The following is a 23,475-nucleotide window of genomic DNA, read 5'->3' as shown; positions in this document are numbered from 1 at the left end:
TCTTCTGAGTTTCCTGTGTCAAACCCACACTCCAGTTCGAGGACTGAAAATGTTTACAAACAAAAGAAACACATTTTTGTGAATCACAGGAACAGGCAGTAAGGGTATCCCCCAGCACCTCCCAAGCGTGAACTTGAGAAACAGGACCTAGATTTCTGGTTTTCAAATACAGGGCTCTCGTGTGGAGAGACCGAAACAAAAGTGTTACACCGGTACCTGGATTCTTAAGTCATGAGAAAGTTTCCCAATAACCTTCAAACAGATAAAGAAATGTACGCACTCGCCAGTAAGCAAGCTAATCAGAAATGTTTCGCATCAAATGCTAGGCATGGACACTAGGCTTAACACACCATAGACGGGCACAACTTGGAGGGCATGGTTAGCAGGAGCAGAGAAATTGCCTTCAGTAGCAGCAGTTACATGAGGGCGAATTTTTAGGTCAGGCCTGGGCAGCGCATGCGCTATTCTGCGAGGCATGCATGTTCAGGTATGGACTTGAAGTGGCGCCCATTTACCCGCCCATCTTTTTAATTGGCTTCTGTCGCTGTCCTTTGTAAACTGTGGCTTTTCATTGGTCAATAGGATTAGTAGTCCCTCCTTAGTGCCGCCTTGTCTCATCTTTTAACTTTCCATAAGGGCTGGCCCTCTTAAGTGCGTTGTTACTAGATATGCTTTATTTACAGCCTTCAAGCACTTTTTTCTTTAATGGCTTGGACATCCTCTCAACTGCTTTTATTTTTTTAAATCAGCGCACTCTTTTCTTTAACCAGCGTGTGACTTTCTTTGTGCGTCCCTTGCCATAATTTTTTTTTTTTTACCAGTTTTTTTTTTACCAGTGATGTGACGTCACGCTTTAACTTTAAATATTATTAGTGAACGCGTAGCATGGGGCGCTATTACAACAACAAAAAACCATTTGTTTGTTAACTTGACCTCCAAATGCTTTTTTTGGTAAAAGCACACCATACGGTGCTTACACTTTACTGGCGGCTGTGCACCTATTTTTAGATGCAGGCCATTTAAAGAAAGGGGCGCAGCCTCCATTAAAGTGAAAGTGCGGCATGGGGCGCTTTTACAGGATTTGCAATGGAATAGGTCTCGCATTTTACAGAGTTTAAACTATTGGCATAGTAAATGACAATGCCTTTTATTTTTGTTTTAAAAACCAACACATAATTAAAAGGCATTGTTATTTACAATGCCAATATCTCAAATTCTCGCAGAAGTGAGACCTATTGCATTGCAAATGCTTGTTTTAAATCTTACACCTGTTCCGGATTCCTGACAGTCCTCAAAACACGTCTGATTCCAATAGTGGACCTCTAGCCGAGCATTTACCAGCTGCTCAAAGGTTTTCTCATTTTGAAATCTTGTTGGGTCTGGATCTGATTATCTTAATCTTCCATTCACCAAGTTACGACAGGGTGAGGATGACACTTTTGATTTTGGTAAATTATTGCCACCCCTGTAGCCAGACACAATGTTATTTACTACCCTAATCAAAAAGGTTGTCCCAGCTGTTGACTTAGCGTTGGCTATAGCAGAAGTAAAATCCATTATCCTTTCTATTTACTAAGACTATTCAGCTGTATGCAGCAGTGGCGGAACTGCTGCTGTTCAATTAGCCCATCTTTGACCAATTTTTAGTGGGTCTGTGAAAGCCGTGTTCTACCCGAACTTTGAACTGTGAATTAGGTGTAATGTAATGTAATGAGGTGCTTATATAGCGCTCTATCACCCGACGGGTATCCTGGCGCTTAAAAAGGAGAGTCCCCACTAGAAGTTAATAGGGGCAGCCGAGGTGTGGCTCAGGAAGGGAGGAAAAGAGAGATAATATCAGAAGGAAAAATTACTCCAGCCTAGGGAATAAAAACGTTTTCAACTTTTTCCTGAAATCCATAAGACTTTGGACCTGACGTAGATCCAAAGGGAGAGTGTTCCATAGCCGAGAAGCAACGGCAGAGAAGGATCTGCCACCTGTTCTGGACCGCCTGAACCTGACTAAATTAATCAGAAATGCAGAAGCAGAACAAAGGTTTCTAGTTGGAGAATACCAGCTGAATTTTCTTTGCAGGTTCTTAGGGTCCATTCCATGAGCTGCCCTAAAGACAGTGCATAAAGCTTTGAATTGAATTCGCTGGTGGATCAGCAGCCAATGCAAATCTCGCAAGGCTAATGTGTTTGAGGTCCCTCGCCTATTTAAAGCGAGTTTCGCTACATGGCCTGTATTCTGTACAGCTCCCCGATAAGGGTGTTAGGCACACCCAGATATAGAGAGTTGCAGTAATCAAGTCTGCTGAGAATTACGCATCTCACAACCTGCGTTATAACAGAGTTGGTGTAGGTGTACACCTTCACCCAGTGCCCTGGGGTACCTGAATCCTCTCCTTCCTTCCATCATAGGAAGCCCTGATGGTCCAAACCCTCCTCTGCAAAATCGAAGCCCAGTACTTTTCCATCTGCACCCTCCGTTCCGGGATCTCAACTCCTGGATGTGATGAGGTATAAGGTGTTCTCTCTGCACTTCAAATGCCTTCTTTCTCTTGGAACTGTATACTCTCATTATGAGACTGGACTGTGTTCACAAAAAGTATGTCTATCTCACCATATGATGGAGCCCGTTAAGCAGTTGGAAAAAGACAAGAGAACAGACAGCAGAGCCCATTCTAGAGACTAGATTGTACATGGTCTACACTGCGGCATGATGACTGAAAACTGCAGTAGTGCTACTCAGCCCACCCCTGACTGTGTTCTACCAGATTTCTGGGCGACTCTCAGACCAATTTAATCGACATGACAGTTAATGGTACAGTGCCTCTTCTGGAGAAAGCGGACTCTTGAGCGCTTTAAGTAAAGCGGAGCGACAGCGCGCTCTTTTGGATTGGCTTCCCCAGCTTTCGAGCACTGCCCTGTAGGCGAACTTCGTACTCCTTCTAGACTTTCTGTTAGACCTGTCAGCCCTTTGGGTGGTCCCTCCTCATCATTATTTATTTTGTCCCACTTTTGCCTCAAACCCTGTTTGAATTTTTCCTTTTTGGGAACCACCAGACTTTTTCGTGTTGCTGCAGATTCAGGGAGCCATTTTAGCTACCCCTGAAACTTCTGTCTGGAGGCCTGAAGCACAAAATGGTGGCCACCTGCGACATCACCAGCATCCACTGGAACCTGCTAGCACCTTCCAGAACATTCCAGAACCCTGTGACAGTTGGAGGCGGTTTAGAATGTTGGGAAGCTAAGAGGGAGAGTTGGCAGTTGGAGCTGGCAGTTGGCACCTGACTGGTGAAGAGAGAGCAGCACAAGAGTGAAGGAGGAAGGAGTGAAGCAGCAGGGGTGGAAACTTGTGCCTGGAGTGGGGTCCATAAACCCACCCTTGATACTTGTCCCTACTGATGGATCCCAGCCTATAGCCCTGTGTGGGAAGAAGACAGAAGAAACTTATCCTAAGGACCTGGACAGCAGGAACAGGCCTTAGAACCAAGAAAACAGCAAGATTCTGACCTGAGAACTGGTTTCCCTGGAATCGGGCGTCGAGTAGCCTGAAGACCTGGAGCCCGAGGTGGAGAAGCGGCGCTGACTGAAGTAGCAGACGTCGTACCCGGAGCCGCCTGAGGTCGTGAGAGGGCGCCGACGGAGGTCGTGAGGAATACCAGAGGTCGAGGAGGAAGTGAACCGAGGTCGAGCGAGCGGCGTCATCGGAGGAGTGAAGTCCGCCCTCCGGAGTCGTCGGAGACCGAGGTAGAGGAGCACCGGAGGTCGGGAGTGAGGATCGCACTCCGGAGTCGCCCGGAGCCTGTGAGGAGGAGCACCGGAGGTCGGGGGTGAGGATCGCACCCCGGAGTCGCCGGAAGTCGACATCGAGGCCAGGCCGGCCGACGTCATCGGAGCCGAGAGCGCCATCGGACCGGAGCCGCCCGAAGTCGACATCGTGAAGAGACTGCCCGACGCCGTCGAATCGGAGGTCGAGATCGAACCGAGGCCACCGACATCGGACCGGAACCGCCTGCCGGCGTCGTCAAAGAACTGACATTGTGCCGAGGCCGCCGAGACCGAACCGGAACCGCCTCACGGCGTCGACACGACTCCAGCGGCGTCGGAACATCAGAAAAAGGGCAGTAAGTGGAGTAGAGGGCGCCTAAGGCCCTGTGGAGACCTGAGAGACTGCTCTAAGGGGCTAGGGAGGTGCTGAAACCAACCTGACTGTGCCTGGGGTGAACTGGGACTAACCTAGAGAGGTTGTGTGGAGAGAGAAAGCCAGGGCACTGGTATTCCCCCCTTTGATCTACCTCAGTTTAGGCCTCAGCCTTGTCCCAGCCAGGGAGTAGCCCCCCTCAAGCCTTCCACAACCCTACAAGCTGTGCCTGGGCCATATCAGCCCATAAGAATTGAAGTGTCATCTGATTATATGAGGGGTGCTGTATACTTGTAATTATTTATTGGGGATACTGTATTTATTGAGTTTTTACCTATTTATTGCTGCACTATATTTATAGGTCCACAGGACTTGTTGGTGTACAATATTTATTGGTACAGTATTTATTGCCTCAAAGTATTTAATTGTCTGTATATATTGCACTTGTATTTATGCCCTGTTATTTATGATCACCCCTATTTATTTCATCAAACAGCCAATATTTATTTGACCTGCACTAATTGAAATTTGTATATTGTGATTGACTTATTTATTTTTCCAATCAGCAACTAAGAGAAAAAGATAAAGAAAGAATATTTTCATAATTTTTACGGTGTAGAGTCGTTTTTGGAACGGATGCACGCATGGTTCTTGTATGGGTATATTGTATGCTTAGCACTGCGCCTGTTTCCTGACCACTCGAGCCAAGCTACCCCATTGTGTTGGGAAGGTCCACCACCACCCTGCGGAGTGGGAGTGGGGCTGTTTCCAACATAAATTGGTGTTCAGCGGTGGGATAGAGCTGTGCCTACATATACTCAACAATAACTGTGGGTAGTCCATAGGCCTACACCGGGAGTTTTCTCACAGCGGCCTTCCTAATTGTGGGTTTTTGTTTTTTCCAAATTTACTCTGGTGGTGGGAGGAGGTATTACTAAAGGTACCCCCCTGCATTGTTACTGCACAAAACCTGACCTCTAACCTGAGTGGGCAAGATGGAGTTTGTTCTTGAAAATCTAGACACGTACACTGTGGCCCAACTCAGGGAGTTTTGCCAGCGAGAGGGGGTGTACTGTCCCCCAGGAGCAAAGAAGGGTGCACTTCAAACCAGCTTAAGGGCTTGGGGGGAGGCACGCAGGGAAAGCAAGGCTGAGGAAGAAGACAGGGATGGAGAGCCTGACCCCGAGGGGGCTGAGATGTACCAACCTGAGGTGGGGAACCTGTCCGCAGGGCCCAGGACGCTTTCTAGGGGGGGCAGCCGTGCCTCTAGCGGGGGCTTGTCTGAAGTGGAGTTAGCAGACCGGAGGGAGAAAAGACAGCTCACATGGGACTTAGCAAAGCTGGAGAAGGAAAAGGAGGAGCAGAGGATGGCCCATGAATTGCGCCTGAAAGAAATAGATCTTCAGATTTTGCGAATCGGGGCACAACCTGTTCCCAATGGTGGCAGCCAAAACCAAGAGTCCACCAGGGAATCCAAACCTTACCTGCCAAAGGACATTGTAGCGAGCTATGGGGCAGGTGACGACATCGCCAAGTGGCTAGCAGCCTATGAGGTCTCATTGAGGGCCCATGGGGTTCCAGCGAAGTATTGGGGAGGGGGACTGTATAAATACATGCCTCCAGCTGGTAGGGATGCTTTATTGGCCCTCGAAGAGGATGAGCAAACCCACTACCCCACCATGAAACTGGCGCTCATCAGGAAGTTTGGACTTACTCCGGAAAAGTACAGACAGAAGTTCAGGGGTAGTCACAAACTGGGCACACAGAATTGGGTGGACTTCCTGGACTATGCAAAGAAGGCACTGGAAGGTTGGATTCAGGGCAGTGAAGTAAGGAACTACGAGGAGCTGTTTGACCTAGTGTTGAAGGAACACCTACTCGAGAAATGTTTCCCTGAACTGCGGCAACACCTGGTGGATAGCAAGCTGACCAGTCCCCGGAAGCTTGCTGAGGAGGCGGACATTTGGGCTAGTACCCGGGTGTCCACAAGGGGGACTGGAGGGGATACTCAAAAGGCCGGACAGGGCGCCCCCCAGAAGAAAGAAGGAGGGGAAAAGAAAAAGGAGTTCTCCAAAGGCCCCCAAAATAACTTCCAAGGGAAGGGAACAGGATTCACCTCTAAGGCTAACCCACCCAGAAACCCTAATCCTGGCCAGAGTCAGCAGCCAAGGGTTGTCCATTGCTACGAGTGCGGTGGCGTTGGACACTATAAAGGAGATCCGAAGTGTCAGAAACGCTCACCCCCTCCCACGGGAGGAAAGCCCCCCGGAGTAGCTAGTGTAGTGCTCGGGGAGGAGATGCCCTTAACTAAGGGAAGGGAGTGGGCGGGTGTCACTCTAGTGTCCCTGGGAGAACGGGAGATGGTTCCTAAGATCCAGGTGCCCGCAAATACCGCAAAGTATGGGCAGTGGATCACCATCAATGGCCAAAGAGGGGAGGCTCTGAGAGACACAGGAGCCAGTATGACTATGGTACGTAGCCAACTGGTGTCTCCAGAGCAAGTCATTCCCGATGTACTCCACCCAGCCGCGATGGCTGACGGCAGAACCGGCCACTATCCCGTGGCTGAGGTTCCCTTTGAATGGGGGGGGGTTGCAGGTTCACTTCGAGTTGCCGTAAGCCCTGCCGTGCCAGTCGATTGTCTGCTGGGCAATGACATGGAGCACAACGCTTGGAAGGAGGTGGAATACCGGACTCACACCGAGATGCTGGGTACACCTGACTGGGCCTGTGTTAGCACAAGGTCCGTGACTACCCGAAGAGGGAGTTCATTCCGGCTGGAGCCTGGAACAAAGGCCCAGCCAGCTGCCAGTCAAGGGAAGAACCGAGGGCAGGAGGAGCCTGCCTCGGCGTCTCCACCCCGTAGGACGGATAGGCCACCGGAGGTGGTGGACCAGGAGTCTGCGGAGGGGGACGTTACCAACCTGGAGGACCTACCCATCCCGGCCGAGTGGCACGTGGAGGGAGGCCCGTCCAGGGAGGAATTCTGCCAGGGCCAGAGGGAGTGCCCTACCCTTGAGGGGCTGAGGCGACAGGCCGAAGCCCAGGCAGCAGGGAACGTTGAAGGGAACTACAGTGTTTACTGGGAGGATGGCCTCCTCTACAGTGAACCCAAGGCACCCCTACATGGATCGTCACGAGCCTTGGTAGTTCCTCAACGTTATCGAGCCTTCCTTTTGGAGTTGGCTCACGAGATACCATTGGCAGGACACCTGGGGCAAGACAAGACCTTCGCCCGTCTTGTCCCACACTTTTATTGGCCTCAGATGAAAGTGTCGTCCGATACCTACTGCCGGACATGTGTGTCTTGCCAAGCCAGTGGGAAAACAGGGGTGAAGCTGAAAGCTCCCCTGGAACCACTTCCTGTCGTTAGCACCCCCTTTGAAAGGGTGGGCATCGACATTGTGGGTCCATTAGATCCGCCAACATCAGCTGGTCACAGGTTTATCCTGGTTCTGGTGGATCATGCCACACGGTACCCAGAGGCAATACCTCTGAGGACCATAACAGCACCTGTTGTGGCTAGGGCCCTGATGGGAATCTTTACCCGAGTGGGTTTTCCCAAGGAAGTTGTGTCCGACAGGGGGACCAACTTCATGTCAGCATATATGCGGGCAATGTGGAAGGAGTGTGGAGTGACCTACCGGTTCACAACTCCTTACCACCCCCAGACCAATGGTCTGGTGGAAAGGTTTAACAAAACCTTAAAAGGCATGATCAGAAGTCTGCCTGAAAGCCTGCGGAGGAAATGGGACGTCCTCCTACCCTGTTTACTTTTTTCCTACAGGGAAGTGCCACAGAAGGGAGTGGGCTTCAGCCCCTTCGAGCTTCTGTATGGGCACCCTGTACGTGGACCTCTTAACCTGGTGAGAGACGGATGGGAAAGAACTCCCAGAAAGCTCCCCCAGGATGTGGTGAGCTACATGCTGGCCTTCCGGAGCCAAATGGCTAAGTTGTGGAAGCAAGCTTCTGACAACTTGGAAGCCAGCCAAGCAGTAATGAAGGCGTGGTATGACCACAACGCTCACCCGGTGGAGTTGGAGCCTGGCCAGAAGGTGTGGGTGATCGAACCAGGAGAGCTTAGTGCCCTCCAGGATCGCTGGTCAGGACCCTTTGAGGTGTTGGAGAAGAAGGGTAAGGCTACCTACTTGGTGGACCTGAAGACCCCTCGTCAGCCCCTGCGGGTGCTGCATGCCAACCGCCTCAAACCCCACCACGAGAGGCCCGAAGTCATCTTGATGATGGTGACTGACGGAGGAGAGGACGTGGAAAGCGAGCCTCTCCCTGATCTGTTTGCGTCTCAGGAAAAGGATGGGTCGGTGGAGGGAGTGATTCTCTCCCCATCCCTAACTCCTGAACAGCAGGAGGACTGTCGCCAGGTCCTGGGGCAGTACTCTTCGTTGTTCTCCCTTGTCCCGGGTAGGACTCACCTGTGCGTCCATGACGTGGACACAGGAGACAGCCCACCTGTGAAGTCCAAGATCTACCGGATGTCAGACAAGGTGAAGGCCAGCATTCATAGTGAAGTCACTAAGATGCTGGAGCTAGGAGTGATTGAACCTTCTAGCAGCCCCTGGTCTAGTCCGGTGGTGTTAGTACCGAAAGCTGCACCACCGGGTGCCCAACCAGAACTGAGGTTCTGTGTGGACTACCGGGGACTGAATTCAGTGACAAAGACTGATGCACATCCGATCCCAAGGGCGGATGAGTTGATTGACCGGCTGGGAGCTGCCCAATATCTAAGTACCTTTGACCTTACTTCAGGGTACTGGCAGATCTCGTTGACTGATGGAGCAAGGGAAAGGTCAGCCTTCTCCACGCCCAATGGCCACTACCAGTTCTGTGTGATGCCCTTTGGGCTCAAGAACGCACCTGCCACGTTTCAGCGCCTGGTAAACCAGATCCTCACCGGAATGGAGAGTTTCTCTGCTGCTTATCTGGATGACATAGCCGTCTTCAGTAACAGCTGGGAGGATCACTTGCGTCACCTGCAAGCTGTTCTCCAGGCCCTGAGACAAGCTGGATTGACGATCAAGGCCAGCAAGTGCCAGATCGGGCAGGGGTCGGTAGTGTACCTTGGACACTTGGTGGGTAGGGGAGCGGTGCAACCCCTCCAGGCGAAGATCGAGGCCATCATGGCCTGGGAACCCCCCAAGACACAGACTGAGGTCCGAGCATTTTTGGGCCTCACGGGATACTATCGCCGCTTCGTGAAGGGGTACGGTACCATCGTAGCCCCTCTCACGGAGCTCACGTCCAAGAAACAACCTCGACGGGTAGTCTGGACGGAGGCTTGTCAGCAAGCCTTTGAGAAATTGAAGAAAGCCATGTGCGAGGCCCCGGTCTTAAGGGCCCCAGACTTTTCCAAGGAGTTCATTGTCCAGACAGATGCATCAGAACATGGCATTGGGGCAGTGTTATCGCAACTCAACGAAGAGGGTCTGGATCAACCCGTGGTCTTCCTATCCCGGAGACTACTTCCCAGGGAACAGAAGTGGAGTGCAATAGAGCGTGAAGCCTTTGCAGTGGTATGGGCTCTGAAGAAGTTGCGGCCATACCTGTTTGGCTCGCACTTCCTGGTTCAGACCGACCACAGACCCCTTCGTTGGCTGATGCAAATGAAGGGGGAGAATCCCAAGTTGTTGAGGTGGTCTATCTCCCTACAGGGAATGGACTTCCAGGTGGAACATCGGCCTGGAGTGGACCACGCCAATGCAGACGGTCTCTCAAGGTATTTCCGCCTTAGTGATGAGAACTCCCAAGGGGTTGGGTAGCTCTCCCCACTTTCAGCTGGGGGGGACGCGTGTTAGACCTGTCAGCCCTTTGGGTGGTCCCTCCTCATCATTATTTATTTTGTCCCACTTTTGCCTCAAACCCTGTTTGAATTTTTCCTTTTTGGGAACCACCAGACTTTTTCGTGTTGCTGCAGATTCAGGGAGCCATTTTAGCTACCCCTGAAACTTCTGTCTGGAGGCCTGAAGCACAAAATGGTGGCCACCTGCGACATCACCAGCATCCACTGGAACCTGCTAGCACCTTCCAGAACATTCCAGAACCCTGTGACAGTTGGAGGCGGTTTAGAATGTTGGGAAGCTAAGAGGGAGAGTTGGCAGTTGGAGCTGGCAGTTGGCACCTGACTGGTGAAGAGAGAGCAGCACAAGAGTGAAGGAGGAAGGAGTGAAGCAGCAGGGGTGGAAACTTGTGCCTGGAGTGGGGTCCATAAACCCACCCTTGATACTTGTCCCTACTGATGGATCCCAGCCTATAGCCCTGTGTGGGAAGAAGACAGAAGAAACTTATCCTAAGGACCTGGACAGCAGGAACAGGCCTTAGAACCAAGAAAACAGCAAGATTCTGACCTGAGAACTGGTTTCCCTGGAATCGGGCGTCGAGTAGCCTGAAGACCTGGAGCCCGAGGTGGAGAAGCGGCGCTGACTGAAGTAGCAGACGTCGTACCCGGAGCCGCCTGAGGTCGTGAGAGGGCGCCGACGGAGGTCGTGAGGAATACCAGAGGTCGAGGAGGAAGTGAACCGAGGTCGAGCGAGCGGCGTCATCGGAGGAGTGAAGTCCGCCCTCCGGAGTCGTCGGAGACCGAGGTAGAGGAGCACCGGAGGTCGGGAGTGAGGATCGCACTCCGGAGTCGCCCGGAGCCTGTGAGGAGGAGCACCGGAGGTCGGGGGTGAGGATCGCACCCCGGAGTCGCCGGAAGTCGACATCGAGGCCAGGCCGGCCGACGTCATCGGAGCCGAGAGCGCCATCGGACCGGAGCCGCCCGAAGTCGACATCGTGAAGAGACTGCCCGACGCCGTCGAATCGGAGGTCGAGATCGAACCGAGGCCACCGACATCGGACCGGAACCGCCTGCCGGCGTCGTCAAAGAACTGACATTGTGCCGAGGCCGCCGAGACCGAACCGGAACCGCCTCACGGCGTCGACACGACTCCAGCGGCGTCGGAACATCAGAAAAAGGGCAGTAAGTGGAGTAGAGGGCGCCTAAGGCCCTGTGGAGACCTGAGAGACTGCTCTAAGGGGCTAGGGAGGTGCTGAAACCAACCTGACTGTGCCTGGGGTGAACTGGGACTAACCTAGAGAGGTTGTGTGGAGAGAGAAAGCCAGGGCACTGGTATTCCCCCCTTTGATCTACCTCAGTTTAGGCCTCAGCCTTGTCCCAGCCAGGGAGTAGCCCCCCTCAAGCCTTCCACAACCCTACAAGCTGTGCCTGGGCCATATCAGCCCATAAGAATTGAAGTGTCATCTGATTATATGAGGGGTGCTGTATACTTGTAATTATTTATTGGGGATACTGTATTTATTGAGTTTTTACCTATTTATTGCTGCACTATATTTATAGGTCCACAGGACTTGTTGGTGTACAATATTTATTGGTACAGTATTTATTGCCTCAAAGTATTTAATTGTCTGTATATATTGCACTTGTATTTATGCCCTGTTATTTATGATCACCCCTATTTATTTCATCAAACAGCCAATATTTATTTGACCTGCACTAATTGAAATTTGTATATTGTGATTGACTTATTTATTTTTCCAATCAGCAACTAAGAGAAAAAGATAAAGAAAGAATATTTTCATAATTTTTACGGTGTAGAGTCGTTTTTGGAACGGATGCACGCATGGTTCTTGTATGGGTATATTGTATGCTTAGCACTGCGCCTGTTTCCTGACCACTCGAGCCAAGCTACCCCATTGTGTTGGGAAGGTCCACCACCACCCTGCGGAGTGGGAGTGGGGCTGTTTCCAACACTTTCCTTCCAAAGAATATGTATCAATTGCATTAATTGTAAAAACAGCAGCAGAGGCCATGAGCATGTCTTAATCATTAGTAGAAGCCACATTGAGTCTTTTCATATCTACCCACAGACAAACTCACAAATCTCAGACACCTTTCTGACTTTTAATGATGGTTTGGTGGATACAGTTGTCTACTTGGGATAAACCACTACCAGTGACTGCGGCCAACAGACTAGGAGACCAGGTACTTAGATTTTCATCAGTGCACCCTCTGTTTGACTAGAAGCTAGTTAAGTACCTCAAGTATCCATTTGGGGCTTCTTTTCACTGGGAGCATCCATATTATCAGCCCATAACTGATGGGCGTCCTGGGCTATGTTAGACCTCCTCCTCAAAAGAGGAAAGTCTCGAGGGCTTTACAGAGCCTCATTCAATTTTCTTTCAGTCTTAGGGTTACATGCAGTTAATTCCAGACTTTTGCCACCTGGGCTGAGAATGCGTGTCCACTGCTCCAAACTTTAAACCAAGCACCACTACGGGCGTTGCATTCTCTGATTTTAATGTTTTCCCATGTTTGTACCAGCTACATTTATCTGCAGTAAAACTTCTTACATTCCTGTACAGAGGCCAATGGACAATACAGACTAAGTGATTTGAATCTTATCCTTCTGTTCATTGGCGATCTGCTAAGTGTGGCAAGAGCCGGGGGATGAATGGCCCCTCTTCTTCATGTGCACTAATATCCATGCTGCAGCTTTCTCAAGTTTTTGCCGCCTACTCAGCTTGAGTTTTCGCAGCCCCAGATTTGTACTGTTGGCATAGCCAAATCTTGATGCTATACCAGAATTAAATTTTTAGACGGTGCGCGACGTCCGTGAAACAGGCGCTGTGCTGATAAAAAATGAAACGCGGCAAGCAGAACATAACAAGGGCGTGTGGGTACCATCCTTAAAGATGAAGCGTGGCGTACATCGCTGTAAAAAAAACACCTCAAAAATATAAAATGTTGGCTTGCACACACTCTTACCGTTGGTTTGATGTGAAGACAATGATGAGAGCACAGGGGGGGGGGATGCGCGACAGCAGAACAGTATTTCAATTAAACAAACCTTATAAATGTGGTCCGGACAGAAAGCAGCCCTTGCACACTTAAAAAATAAACTGTCCAAAATACTCAACGGGTGAGAGGTGGTAGTTGGGGGATGGATGGGAACTGAAGGTAAACCGCACCAAAGAGTGAGCAGGAAATAAATAATACCAGGGAGGAGGAGAAGGCAGCTGCAACCTGAAGAGAGGGAGCCATTGTGAGCGCGAGAGCGAGTTCCTGAGCCTAAACAAGCAACAATAAAGAAAAAGTGCTCGTAAAGCAATAAACAATATGAAGAGTAACAGCACATGTAACTGGGGCAGCACATGTAACTGGGGAAGCACATGTAACTGGGGAAGCACATGTAACTGGGGAAGTCATCATGTGCGGTTACAAAAGTAGAAAAGGAGGGACAACTGACCATATTACCTAAAGAAAAGCAGGCATTTATGAAGGACAGTAAAAAGAGCCAATTAGAAAGATAGATGGTGCTTAAAATCCCCTATTGTAGATACAGCATGTCTCAAAGAGACTGCACATGTGCTTCCTATGCGAGCCCTAAAAAGCATGTTCTCTCATTTCCACAGAATCTTGTCCCATGCAAATGGGGTAATCTTTTTTCCCCTGGCAAACTCTCTCATTACAGAGCCATATTTGTTGGCAGGGCAAATGCCCTGGGAAATATACAAAATGTCTGTCAAAAACAAGGTGTCAGACCTTTAGTGCGCCCCTTCTCTGGGAAAGGCCCTTCGGAAAGGGGCATGTAGGACTTTAATGGGTCACACATAAGGGGAAAACTCGGTTCAATTCAGAATCGTTCATGAATCTATCCCACCTCCCTACTATTCTACACTGGGAATTTGGGTAATTTCCTAGCCAAATTCACCATCTCTTTAGAGCATGACCCAAACATGTGCTGTTATTTGTGTTTATTATCAATCTAGCACACATACCACCTCCATGCCTAGCTGACTTAGAAAGCTAGAATATGCACAGGTGAAGTGGAATATCTTAGAAGCAGATCATCAGTGCATTTCATGCTGTTCCGCCCCAACATCGTAACTATCGCGCACTGTCTGTCCCTGGAAACTCGCATCAAGAATTCCACCAAGAACGCTTCAACTCATTTCTCCATCCACGATCGCTGAGGTTCCTCCTTTCGTACTCTGGTTTAAACATGGTTGTAAAATTCCTATTTCAGTCCTGTTCTGAACGCAACGTAATTTAATTATTTGTCTACTACCGAGCATTTCTTCCTACAGTGATGTCAAGCACATTGTGCCACACATGGAGTGAATGTTTGCAGTGCAGGTTATAAAACAATGAAAATAGGCAGACCTGACTTCTTCCATGTGTTCCTGGTAGTATCATCACGTCTTCGAGCCACAGCTTTCGCTGAGGCCATGCCCGTGTGTCTTATGGGGGTTTAAGAGAGGATCTGAACACGGCAGTTTTCAGATATCTTCTCTGTAGCAAATTGGACTAAGGCTCAGATCTACTGTGTTCCAAAAGGTAAAAACAGGCACCATGAGGAATCTGCTTATAGTTTGTCCATTTCATTTGCTTCTGACAAACTTGCCAAGGCCTCTCTCGCCATCTGAGGCTTTTGGCGGATACCGGTGATAAGGGAGATAGTTTGTGGTAATTCCCTGTGTCAATACGTGGTGCATAATGTTTTATAATCTATCCTTTGTTCCACCAGAACCTAAAGTAGAGATTTTGAGGCACGTTTGATAGCCTCTTATCTATGTATGTTGATAATCACTCAAGCAGCCTCGTTGTGTACTTTGTTACTCCTATAAGTTTTATGTGTGGGCCTGTGGAGATGGTTAACATTTTCACACATGCCAAGATTAGAGATAAAGACAGCTGCACGTGGCGGTAAATACAAATCACGGGGGAGGTACTCTTCCTGCCATGTTCAGTGGCAATGTGTTTCCTTCACTACTGTATTTACAAGAAGGCGTGAAGTATTGGAGGAGTTCAGGGTGGAATAAAACACTCAGTCTTTACTTTTGAGCCTTGGCAGGGCTTCTCCTGAGCAGTTAGGTCACACACTCCGTGTTTCATCCATTCAGGTGTGTGGAACTTTTTTTTAATCCAGCCTGGTATGTGTTCAACACAATTCCCTTACTTCAGTTTATTGTCACGGCCATGCTCTAATTGACGGTGGATTTTTGTAGTGGTATGGTTCCTCTGGATATGTAAATAATGCGGTTCAGTCTTCTGACAATTGGGGTTCTTCGCCCATATTAAACTGTCAAGCTTATAGGAATGAAATAGAACATAGTCTACCATTGTCTTGGCGGGCTGGAAATAGCAGAACTGAATCTGTTTTCTGAGTAGTAAAGGTTGGGTGCGCTCCAAGGTCAAACCGAAAACTGCCATGAAGTCTTCTTGCAAGCATTCCAGAAGGGTAACCACAACAGCCATATGTAGCCTGCAAACCGGTCACGGAGCATCAGTTCAGCACGGTGGTCCTCACCCAGGTTAATAGGAAGCACTTTCCAATAGCTTTCTGCCCTCTTTAGCAATTCTAAATTTTCAGTAATGGAGCAATTTTTGCCATTTTACATGGTCTTAGAATTGTGTGGTTGCCTCTTTACTCAGGATCCTTCTGATAAATGGTACGAATAGCACAGGCCTAGAAATGATGTTTAAATGGTGATCATTTTTTTCAAATTGCAAGTGGTTAATTTTAGGTAAAGAACTGAACTGTGTTCTTCAGCCCAGTGAGGTCTGAGGTGAATGCTATGGAGTGGTTTTGCATGGCATATGCTCGGTATAGAGGTGTGTCTGAGACACCGAGGCAGCTTGTAATGGCTGCTTGCCGGATTTCCCTCCTTACTTGTCCTGTAAGACCGGAATGAATCTGCGGGCATGGCGTGGTGGTGTCGAGGGGAAAAAAAAACAAGCTTTGGCATAGCCAGTAGGTCTCGCTTTTGGGACCTTATAAGTGTTTAGCCATGCAACAGTTGCATAACTAAATACCTATAAGGTCCCAAAAGCGAGACCTATTGACTATGTCAAGCGGCCGTGAAAGTAATCGTGGTCAGGCGCGTGCGCCCGCGCACATGCACTGTAGCTCTAGGCTGGCCTGGTAGCACTTTTTGGAGCCCTCTCAATAAGTCTCGCCAGGCCAGCGCATGCGCTGGGTCAGGCAAGACCTAAAAACCAGTTCATGCATCCTATTGAGTTTAGCTCACATCAGCTTGTCACCGGGACTGTAGGCCACATACCCAGAGGAACGCAAAGAACTCTGTTTTGGTGCTTATTCGTCACATTGCAGGATTTGCCACACTTCTACCTATGAAATTTGCTGCAAAGTGTGTTGTTAAAGAACAGCTGCAAATAATGCTCTTCTTTGGTTTGCTTTTCAGGTTTTGAAACCAGCCCCGTCAAACAAAGTGAGAGCAGCACATCTAGGAGAAAGAATCGCTTTTACAAGACAAAAGTCACCAATGGTGTTGGCAAGAAGTAAAACTGCAGTACAGAACAAACGTTCGAGAACATGCCATAAACTCATGGGGAGGAAACTGGGCTTGTTTCCGCGTACCATCCGAAAAAGTTAAAATGGCCATCACAGAAGGAAAACGTGGCGGAGATAGCTTGTATCAGGCGATTATAGAAGATTATTGAAGGTGGAATCAAGAGTGTATTCCAAATCACTGCCTGCTGTTTGCATACTCCGGACAGTTGCATCATGTACAATATATACTTGGCGCAGGACTTTTTTTGAAAGAGGAAAATTTTGATCCTCAGATATTAGCTTTTGCTAAGCGCATGGGCTTAACGTTCATGGATTTCAGCCAGTATTTTTTTAGGACGTTTGTAAGCACTTTTTTTCTTGTTTTACTTCTTTCTTTCTTTATCTCAGTTGGGCCCTGACTGTAGAGGGGCTGTTTCATGCATAACCTCCAGAGGTGCATTTATTTTTCATTCAAACCTCAATTCTTTTTCATTCAACCATGGTAAAACAATGACAAGTCTTCTGTAGGCGCCCAGTGGGAACTTTTCCCCCCTAAACTTCTTTGTATTGGGCATTCCACATCCATACTAAACCTTGTGAATCAGAAGGTGCTCAAGAAACAAAGTGTGTTTTCTTTTAGTTGACATGCTGCCATTTATATACTATTGTCCTCTTGAGTTCCAATGTTTATGTAATGATATTCTTACTGACCCCAGAATCTTTGTTTAGTGTCTGGACTTCAGTGAAAAGTGGACCACATAGTGGTCAGAATTCCCACCCACGTCAGAAGGAGTTGGTAAATTGTTGAATAACGGTTGCACTCACGTGCTTTACCGATTGGTTGGACACAAATACAAAAGCAATCTGAAGTTTGGATTCGAATATAATTGTAACGGAAACAAGATCTGTAAAAGGCTAAGCAAATGTGACATGCAGAGAAATGAACACACCATGTCAGATTTTGATGTCCCCGATAGCATTATCGCTTTTATTCCTGAACCCTCTCTCAAAGTCCTGACTGGTTTTTATGCGTCAGAAATAACAGGCAGTATTTTATTCTGCGTTTCCGTTGCAATTATTTCCATTACAACCTTTCTTCATGCATTCATTTCCAATCTTTCCTGCAACATTGGCTTGATAGATAAGGCATTTAAGGATGTAGGTATATGCTGGGTTGTGCCTCTTTTCCTCAGATTTCCTTGGCAGTCTTTCCAGTTTTCGTTTTGGAGATGTGCTGTTCCATTACTTTATTGAAAAATTACTTTTGTCTTTTGATAATGGTGTAGATCAAACTAATGCGGTTGTGCATTACCGAAGATATCCGTGTAGACCCCCATTCAACTTAATTAATAGCGCCAACCAACGTGAGTAAACTTGAACAATTTTGATCAGAGCACAAAACACCCATTTCGTATCAAACACAGTTAGTACCTATTAGACCCCTCGCACCTAATCTCTGATAGGTCGATTCTGAGCGTTACTTAACCCTGCTGCATTGAAACTAAATTAGTCCATCCCCATTCTCTTCTATAGTTTTGTAACTTTATTATGAGCTGTCTTTTTTTCTTTGTAATAATAACAATAGTGAAGGTAGCCAGAACACCTATAGAAGACTAACAGTCCCATTTAGAGTTTGGCAGACGAGATACTCTGTCGCACCGCTGTATTACAAGTGCATTATATCCTATAGCACTTCTCGTGTCGTTCTGACAGACGCTCGCACCATCTTCAAACTCCAGACAAGGCCTAAAGTAACATTAGTGTGTTTCACAACGTCACAAATCGAATAGATGCATACGAGATTATATATGTAGCTGAAATTAACACAAGATATAATATCCTCAAAAAGGACACTGATAATCAAACTTGGGCATCGTGGTGGCGAAATGCAGACGCAGCGGCGTCCTCTTCGTGCAGTGCATGGAGGTAATTTGCTTGGGGGAGTTAGAAAGCGCGTGGTAGCATGAGAGGAGGGTAGATGTTCTGCGTTTGTAATGTTGGCGTCTACTCCTAAAGTGAGCCCTAAATCATGAGACGGTTTTTTGCTTTTGCTTGCATAAATATGTTTTCTATTGTGTATCTTAAAAAAAATGGTAATCGCTTTTGAAAATTGTATGCCGTTCTGCTTTTACAAGTCATCCCAACATGCATCTATAAAAACCGTGGAATTGAAATGTTTTTGGTAAATATCAGACACAATTCACTTCTCAGTTTCGCAAGCATGATTTAGTTGTCCTTCGAATGTGTTCTAGTCGATGGAGAAGTCCTTTCTATACAGCAAGTGTTCGAGTGCTTGAAAGAGGCAACTGTCTCTGGGAGACTGAAAGAGGATCTATGAAGTAAAATGATACAGACAAAAAAGTGTTCATACGTTTATTTGTGCACATTTTCACTGCAGTTTTTTTTTTGTTGTTGTAATGTTCCTACAGATTATGGAAAGTTGACTGAATACAATTGTAGGCATGTCTTTTGCTTCTTTTCTCTATGATTGCAATAGACTCCTACTCTTGCACTGAAATGTATGTGTAGCTGACAGTGATGGCTGAGAAGCTCCACTCCAGCGCTTGTTTGTGGTTTTTTTTTTTACCTTGTATATTGCAGCACCATACAGTAGTTATGGTTACAGGGCGATGGTTCTTTTACCCAACAAATCATGTGAAACCCCTGACAGAGTTTCTCGAGAAGCTCATGCGCTTGTCCCTTTTGGCTAACAAAAAGGGGAAGATGCTTTGAACTGAACTGCACATTATTCTTTAAAAAAAGAAAAAAACAATCTGCCTTTTTTTGGGTGGATTTGTGTATGAAATTAAGCTGGTACTCTGTAGACATTACCCTACATGAATATGTATTGTAACTCGTAAATGCCAAGGATGGGATTCCCAGAACAGTTTTGGAAATTTGTGTGTAGAAACATTGTTTACGATTTTGAACCATATGCCCTTAATACTGTGCAGAGTATTCCAGCCCCAGCTTAACCAGTTTACATACTTTGGGAACGCTGAAGATTGATAGGTGAATTTATTGAAATCAAGCAGGGCTGTTGAGGGAGTGCTTCACGCTCCCTTTCCAATAGAGTGTGTCTTGTAGACAACATACAACATTGAGAGCACTTTATTTTAGTTTATGAATGTGTAGGCCAAGGCATGCAGCTCCTAGGGATCATGGTCCTTGAGTAATGTAATTATAGACCTTTTAATTGGCACTTTGCAAATGGAGCATGTCTTTGTTTACTGCAGCTCCAGTTCAGTACACCTTTACACATCTTAAGTGGTTTTGTTAAATTCATATTATGATTAGCTGTTTTTTGTATTGGAACTCTAACTAAGCACGGTCCTTGAGCATAGCTATGAGAAATAATTCACTCTTCCATATTGGACAATGCATATTAAATGTACTTGACAAGTTGGCACATTCTAAATAACTGACTAAACCCAGGTTCTGACCAGCTAAAATGTTAGTAGAAATTCAAAGGTCTGTTATTTGATTACGGTCTAAGGAAAATATCAGTGGTTGAAAACATGGGTGACTATTGCTTATATTTAAAAAAATAAACAAACATTGTTTTTAAAAGATTTTTTGTGAAAGTGTCTCACTGTTTTCTTGCTGGAATGAAATATTGCTAATTGTCAAACCAGAGATGAAATTAGTGTTAGTACAAACTCCATCCACAATTAAATGGATAATTTGAAATTTAAAAAATGAGCCGGCATCCAAAATTAATGTCCTCTTCCATCTCTTTTCTTGATCCACCTACTCTTTAGGCTTCATTAAAGTCCAGGTTTCAAGTGCAATTTCCAAAACCTCCAAAGCAGTCCCTCAGATGATTAGCTGCTCCATTAACTTCCTCACAATCCTCTCATATTTCCTAACATGCTTCACAGACCAAATGACCCCGTAAACACCAGAAATCTCTCACTTCTTAGATTCTGTCTGTTTACCACCCATGCAACTAGAAACAGGTCTCCAAATGCAACTGATTCAACCCCCGTAGGGAAGACTTTTAAGAATAAACTATTTGCAAAACAGGAAGAACTGCTGCCAAATATAACACAATAACCCATTAAAAAAACCTAATCAAACTGGTCTAATTAACTGTCGCACACAATGTCACTTCCTCGAGTTTATCTTGGAACCAGTTAATCGCCCTTCTTGATCTGTCAAACACCTTTCTGGTCACATGTCCGTGGTCCACCACACTGTCTAACATCCTAGCCGAAAGAGTTGCCTTAATTCAACTGCCCACTGCACCATTGCCTCTAGTAAGTTCTGCTAACACCTCAGCTGACCGCACGGTTGTTTTAATCAAATCTATGAAAACTATGTCCTGTGTTTTCAGTCTTGCCCTACTCAACTAAGGAGAGGCAGGATATGAGACAAACAAAGATAAACAACAAAGTATTGCCCTCATCATTTGTAACCGAGTGATTAGGTAGTTTTCTTATATGTAATATAAGAAAATTCACCCTATTAGCAATGTGTTTAAAAATGTTTGCAGCGTGTCTCTGTTGTAATTTGACATGCTCTCTTAATGTGAATCTACAATATCCTTATAAAAGTGGATCTTGTGTCTGTTAAAGTTAGTCTCTTGTGTATGTCTAATTTGACCTTTCCAGGTGTGACTAGAGTTAATTATCCCTACATCACTGTGAAGCCCACAGTGCATCTGGACTTCAGGGTAAAGTACATTGTACACCATACTAGTCCAATTTCCTTTACTATGGTTTGGATGGATAATGAATTAAAATGCTTAAGATCAAAGAACAGGGGGAAGAAGGCTGAACTGGCCCAGCACCAAGATGGTCACTGCCTAAAAAGGCCCTCAGAGCTGCCTGATTAATCTGCTAATTATGCTTAACCAGTCCCACCTTCACCGCTTACAAATGCTTCACATTGTACTACTGATCTCTACTGGTTGCAATAAAACAGGCCTCGCAGTGGGCCTGGGGTAGCATGTGGCCTTTGTCCCCGTGGGTTGCTAAAATAGGGCAGACAGGGGCAGTGGGTGAGCAGGCCCTGCAGTGGATGTCTCTCCACAGGTGTTTCGCTTTCTGGTTCAGCGGTGGCACTCCTATAGGCTGATGACTTGTGACTCACCCCTAGTAGAGGCCGGAGTGCCCTAGCGGCATGCGTCTCGGAGTTGATGGTCCCTGGGGGACGGGAGAGAGCAATGAGTGAGGCTGCCCCTGGTGCTCTGGCCCCTCAATGTGCCGACATTTCACCTTGGGCTGGTGCAGCAGTGCACCCCCATTCTATGAACAAAAGAGACAACGTTTAATTAGACTTCTCTTCACATAAGACGTTGACCACGTGGAGCAGTATACAGATGTTAATTCATCATATAGCCATTAAAAAGCAGGCATATGTATAAGGGTGCTTGACCGGCCTTGCTAGTTCATGGGTATAGAGCCTCAGTAAGGCAGTTATAATGCGCATCACTAACACTTGGAACATGTGATCTACCCAAAGAACACTGCTGCGATCTGCTGTACATGACCATGACACAGTAATGCACTGAAAAAGTACAACATATGAACAGAGACTCCACATATGAGATGGGCATCCACTTTGTGGATGACATATCTGCTAAAGTAATGCTCATCGCCTTTATCACCTCTCCAACAGTGTACTAAGGGACGCATGTAGTTGAGTACACCTTGGTACATTTTAGGGGTCCTTGACATGTATTTGTGTAAATTAAGAACTCATTTTCAGAATGCTGAGGATCAAACCTTTTCAGTGGAATACAACGGTCCATTCATCTGAAGCTATAACTGATTTGTGGCTTTGAGTTTACAATGGGTAATATAGAACAGAGACAAATCAAAATATCTTTCGATTTTCCATGTCGGAGACAAGCCATCGATAAAGACAGCAGCCCTTGGTATGATCAAGCTATTGGCACTACTTTGTACCACAGTAAGTGAAGATTAATTCACTCACTAGAAGGCTGGCCTGCTTATCAAAACTGGACAAACTAGCAGCTTGGATTGATCTCACAGGAAGAAGGGTCTCTGATATACAGGAGGATTTCAGGTTCCAAAGCGAGAAACTCCGACATGGCCAAGATGTTTGAAAGTGTGAAAGCAAAGAGGACCTGCAGGCTAGATCACAACATCTGATAGAGACTTCTAGCCGCAGATTCCTTAATGTAGAATTATCCCCAGGCGTGAGACTGGAACCGAATACTTTCTTGCCCAGCATCTCTGCGTGCAGCGGGGCGGTACCACACGACTCTGCCCGACGTCCTCCGCGGGCGTGACGTCAGCGAGGTCACTTAAGCCCCACCCCGGCGCGCTGACATCCGTTTTCTTCTTTTCCGCGTGCAACGCGGATCCGGATCTTGTCCCTGGCCTGTTTCAGGCCTTCTTTTTTCCGCTTTTAGGCTATTTTCTTGAACAGTGTGCGAATGCCTTCGGGCTTTAAGACGTGCTCGTCTCGCGCGCGCCAGATGTCGGTGACGGATCCTCACCCCATCTGCATGTGGTGTTTGGGGGAGCGCCACGACTCCACAGACTGTGAGGCGTGTCAGCCCATGAAGCCAAAGTCCTGGAGGGAGCGCCGGATAAAGCTCCTTTTGGCACACATGTCCAGGTCGGCGGCGTCGCCACGTCCGTCCCCGTGGACGGCTTCAAGAACCGCCGCCTCCGTCTCCGACATCGTCCTTCTCCCAGGCTGCAAGGGTGTCGCTCACCTGTTGGTAAGTGTCGCAGTTTGTCTCCGAGGCCCGGTCCCCGGCCTGTTGGGGGTGTGGGTTCTCCGCAGGTGGTGTGGCCCCACGCGTCACCACCCTATCCGCCGTTTACCGGCGCGGGGGCGACCAGAGCCCAGATGGAGGCCTATGCGGCGGCCTTGCAGGCCTCTTTGACTCTTCCTGCTACTCCTTCTCTTCCTGGGACGTCTGCGGATCCCTTGCCACGTACTGGGACTTCTGCGGCGTCTCCGGCGCCGACGGGTTCAGATCCAGGTTCGTAGGATGTGGTGCCGTCGGGGTGCGGCCCTTCGGGGTCTCCTCCTTCGGACCACTGCGCCTCTACCTCG

General features: G+C 47.6%; 1 protein-coding gene across 1 annotated transcript in view; it reads left to right on the top strand.

The window, feature by feature from the left end:
- Positions 1 to 20,009, top strand: part of PTDSS1 (phosphatidylserine synthase 1) — a 334,114-nt gene extending 314,105 nt beyond the window's left edge. Inside the window, exon 13 of the mRNA XM_085605215.1 lies at positions 16,349 to 20,009. Coding sequence (XP_085461341.1) covers positions 16,349 to 16,449 — 101 coding nt within the window. The 3' untranslated portion in view covers positions 16,450 to 20,009. The remainder of the gene's footprint in view (positions 1 to 16,348) is intronic.
- The last annotated feature ends 3,466 nt before the right edge of the window (positions 20,010 to 23,475 follow it).

Source organism: Triturus cristatus, chromosome 5_1 (assembly GCF_964204655.1).
Source record: "Triturus cristatus chromosome 5_1, aTriCri1.1, whole genome shotgun sequence".
Taxonomy (NCBI): Eukaryota; Metazoa; Chordata; class Amphibia; order Caudata; family Salamandridae; genus Triturus; species Triturus cristatus.
This window is presented reverse-complemented; position numbering and strand designations above follow the sequence as displayed.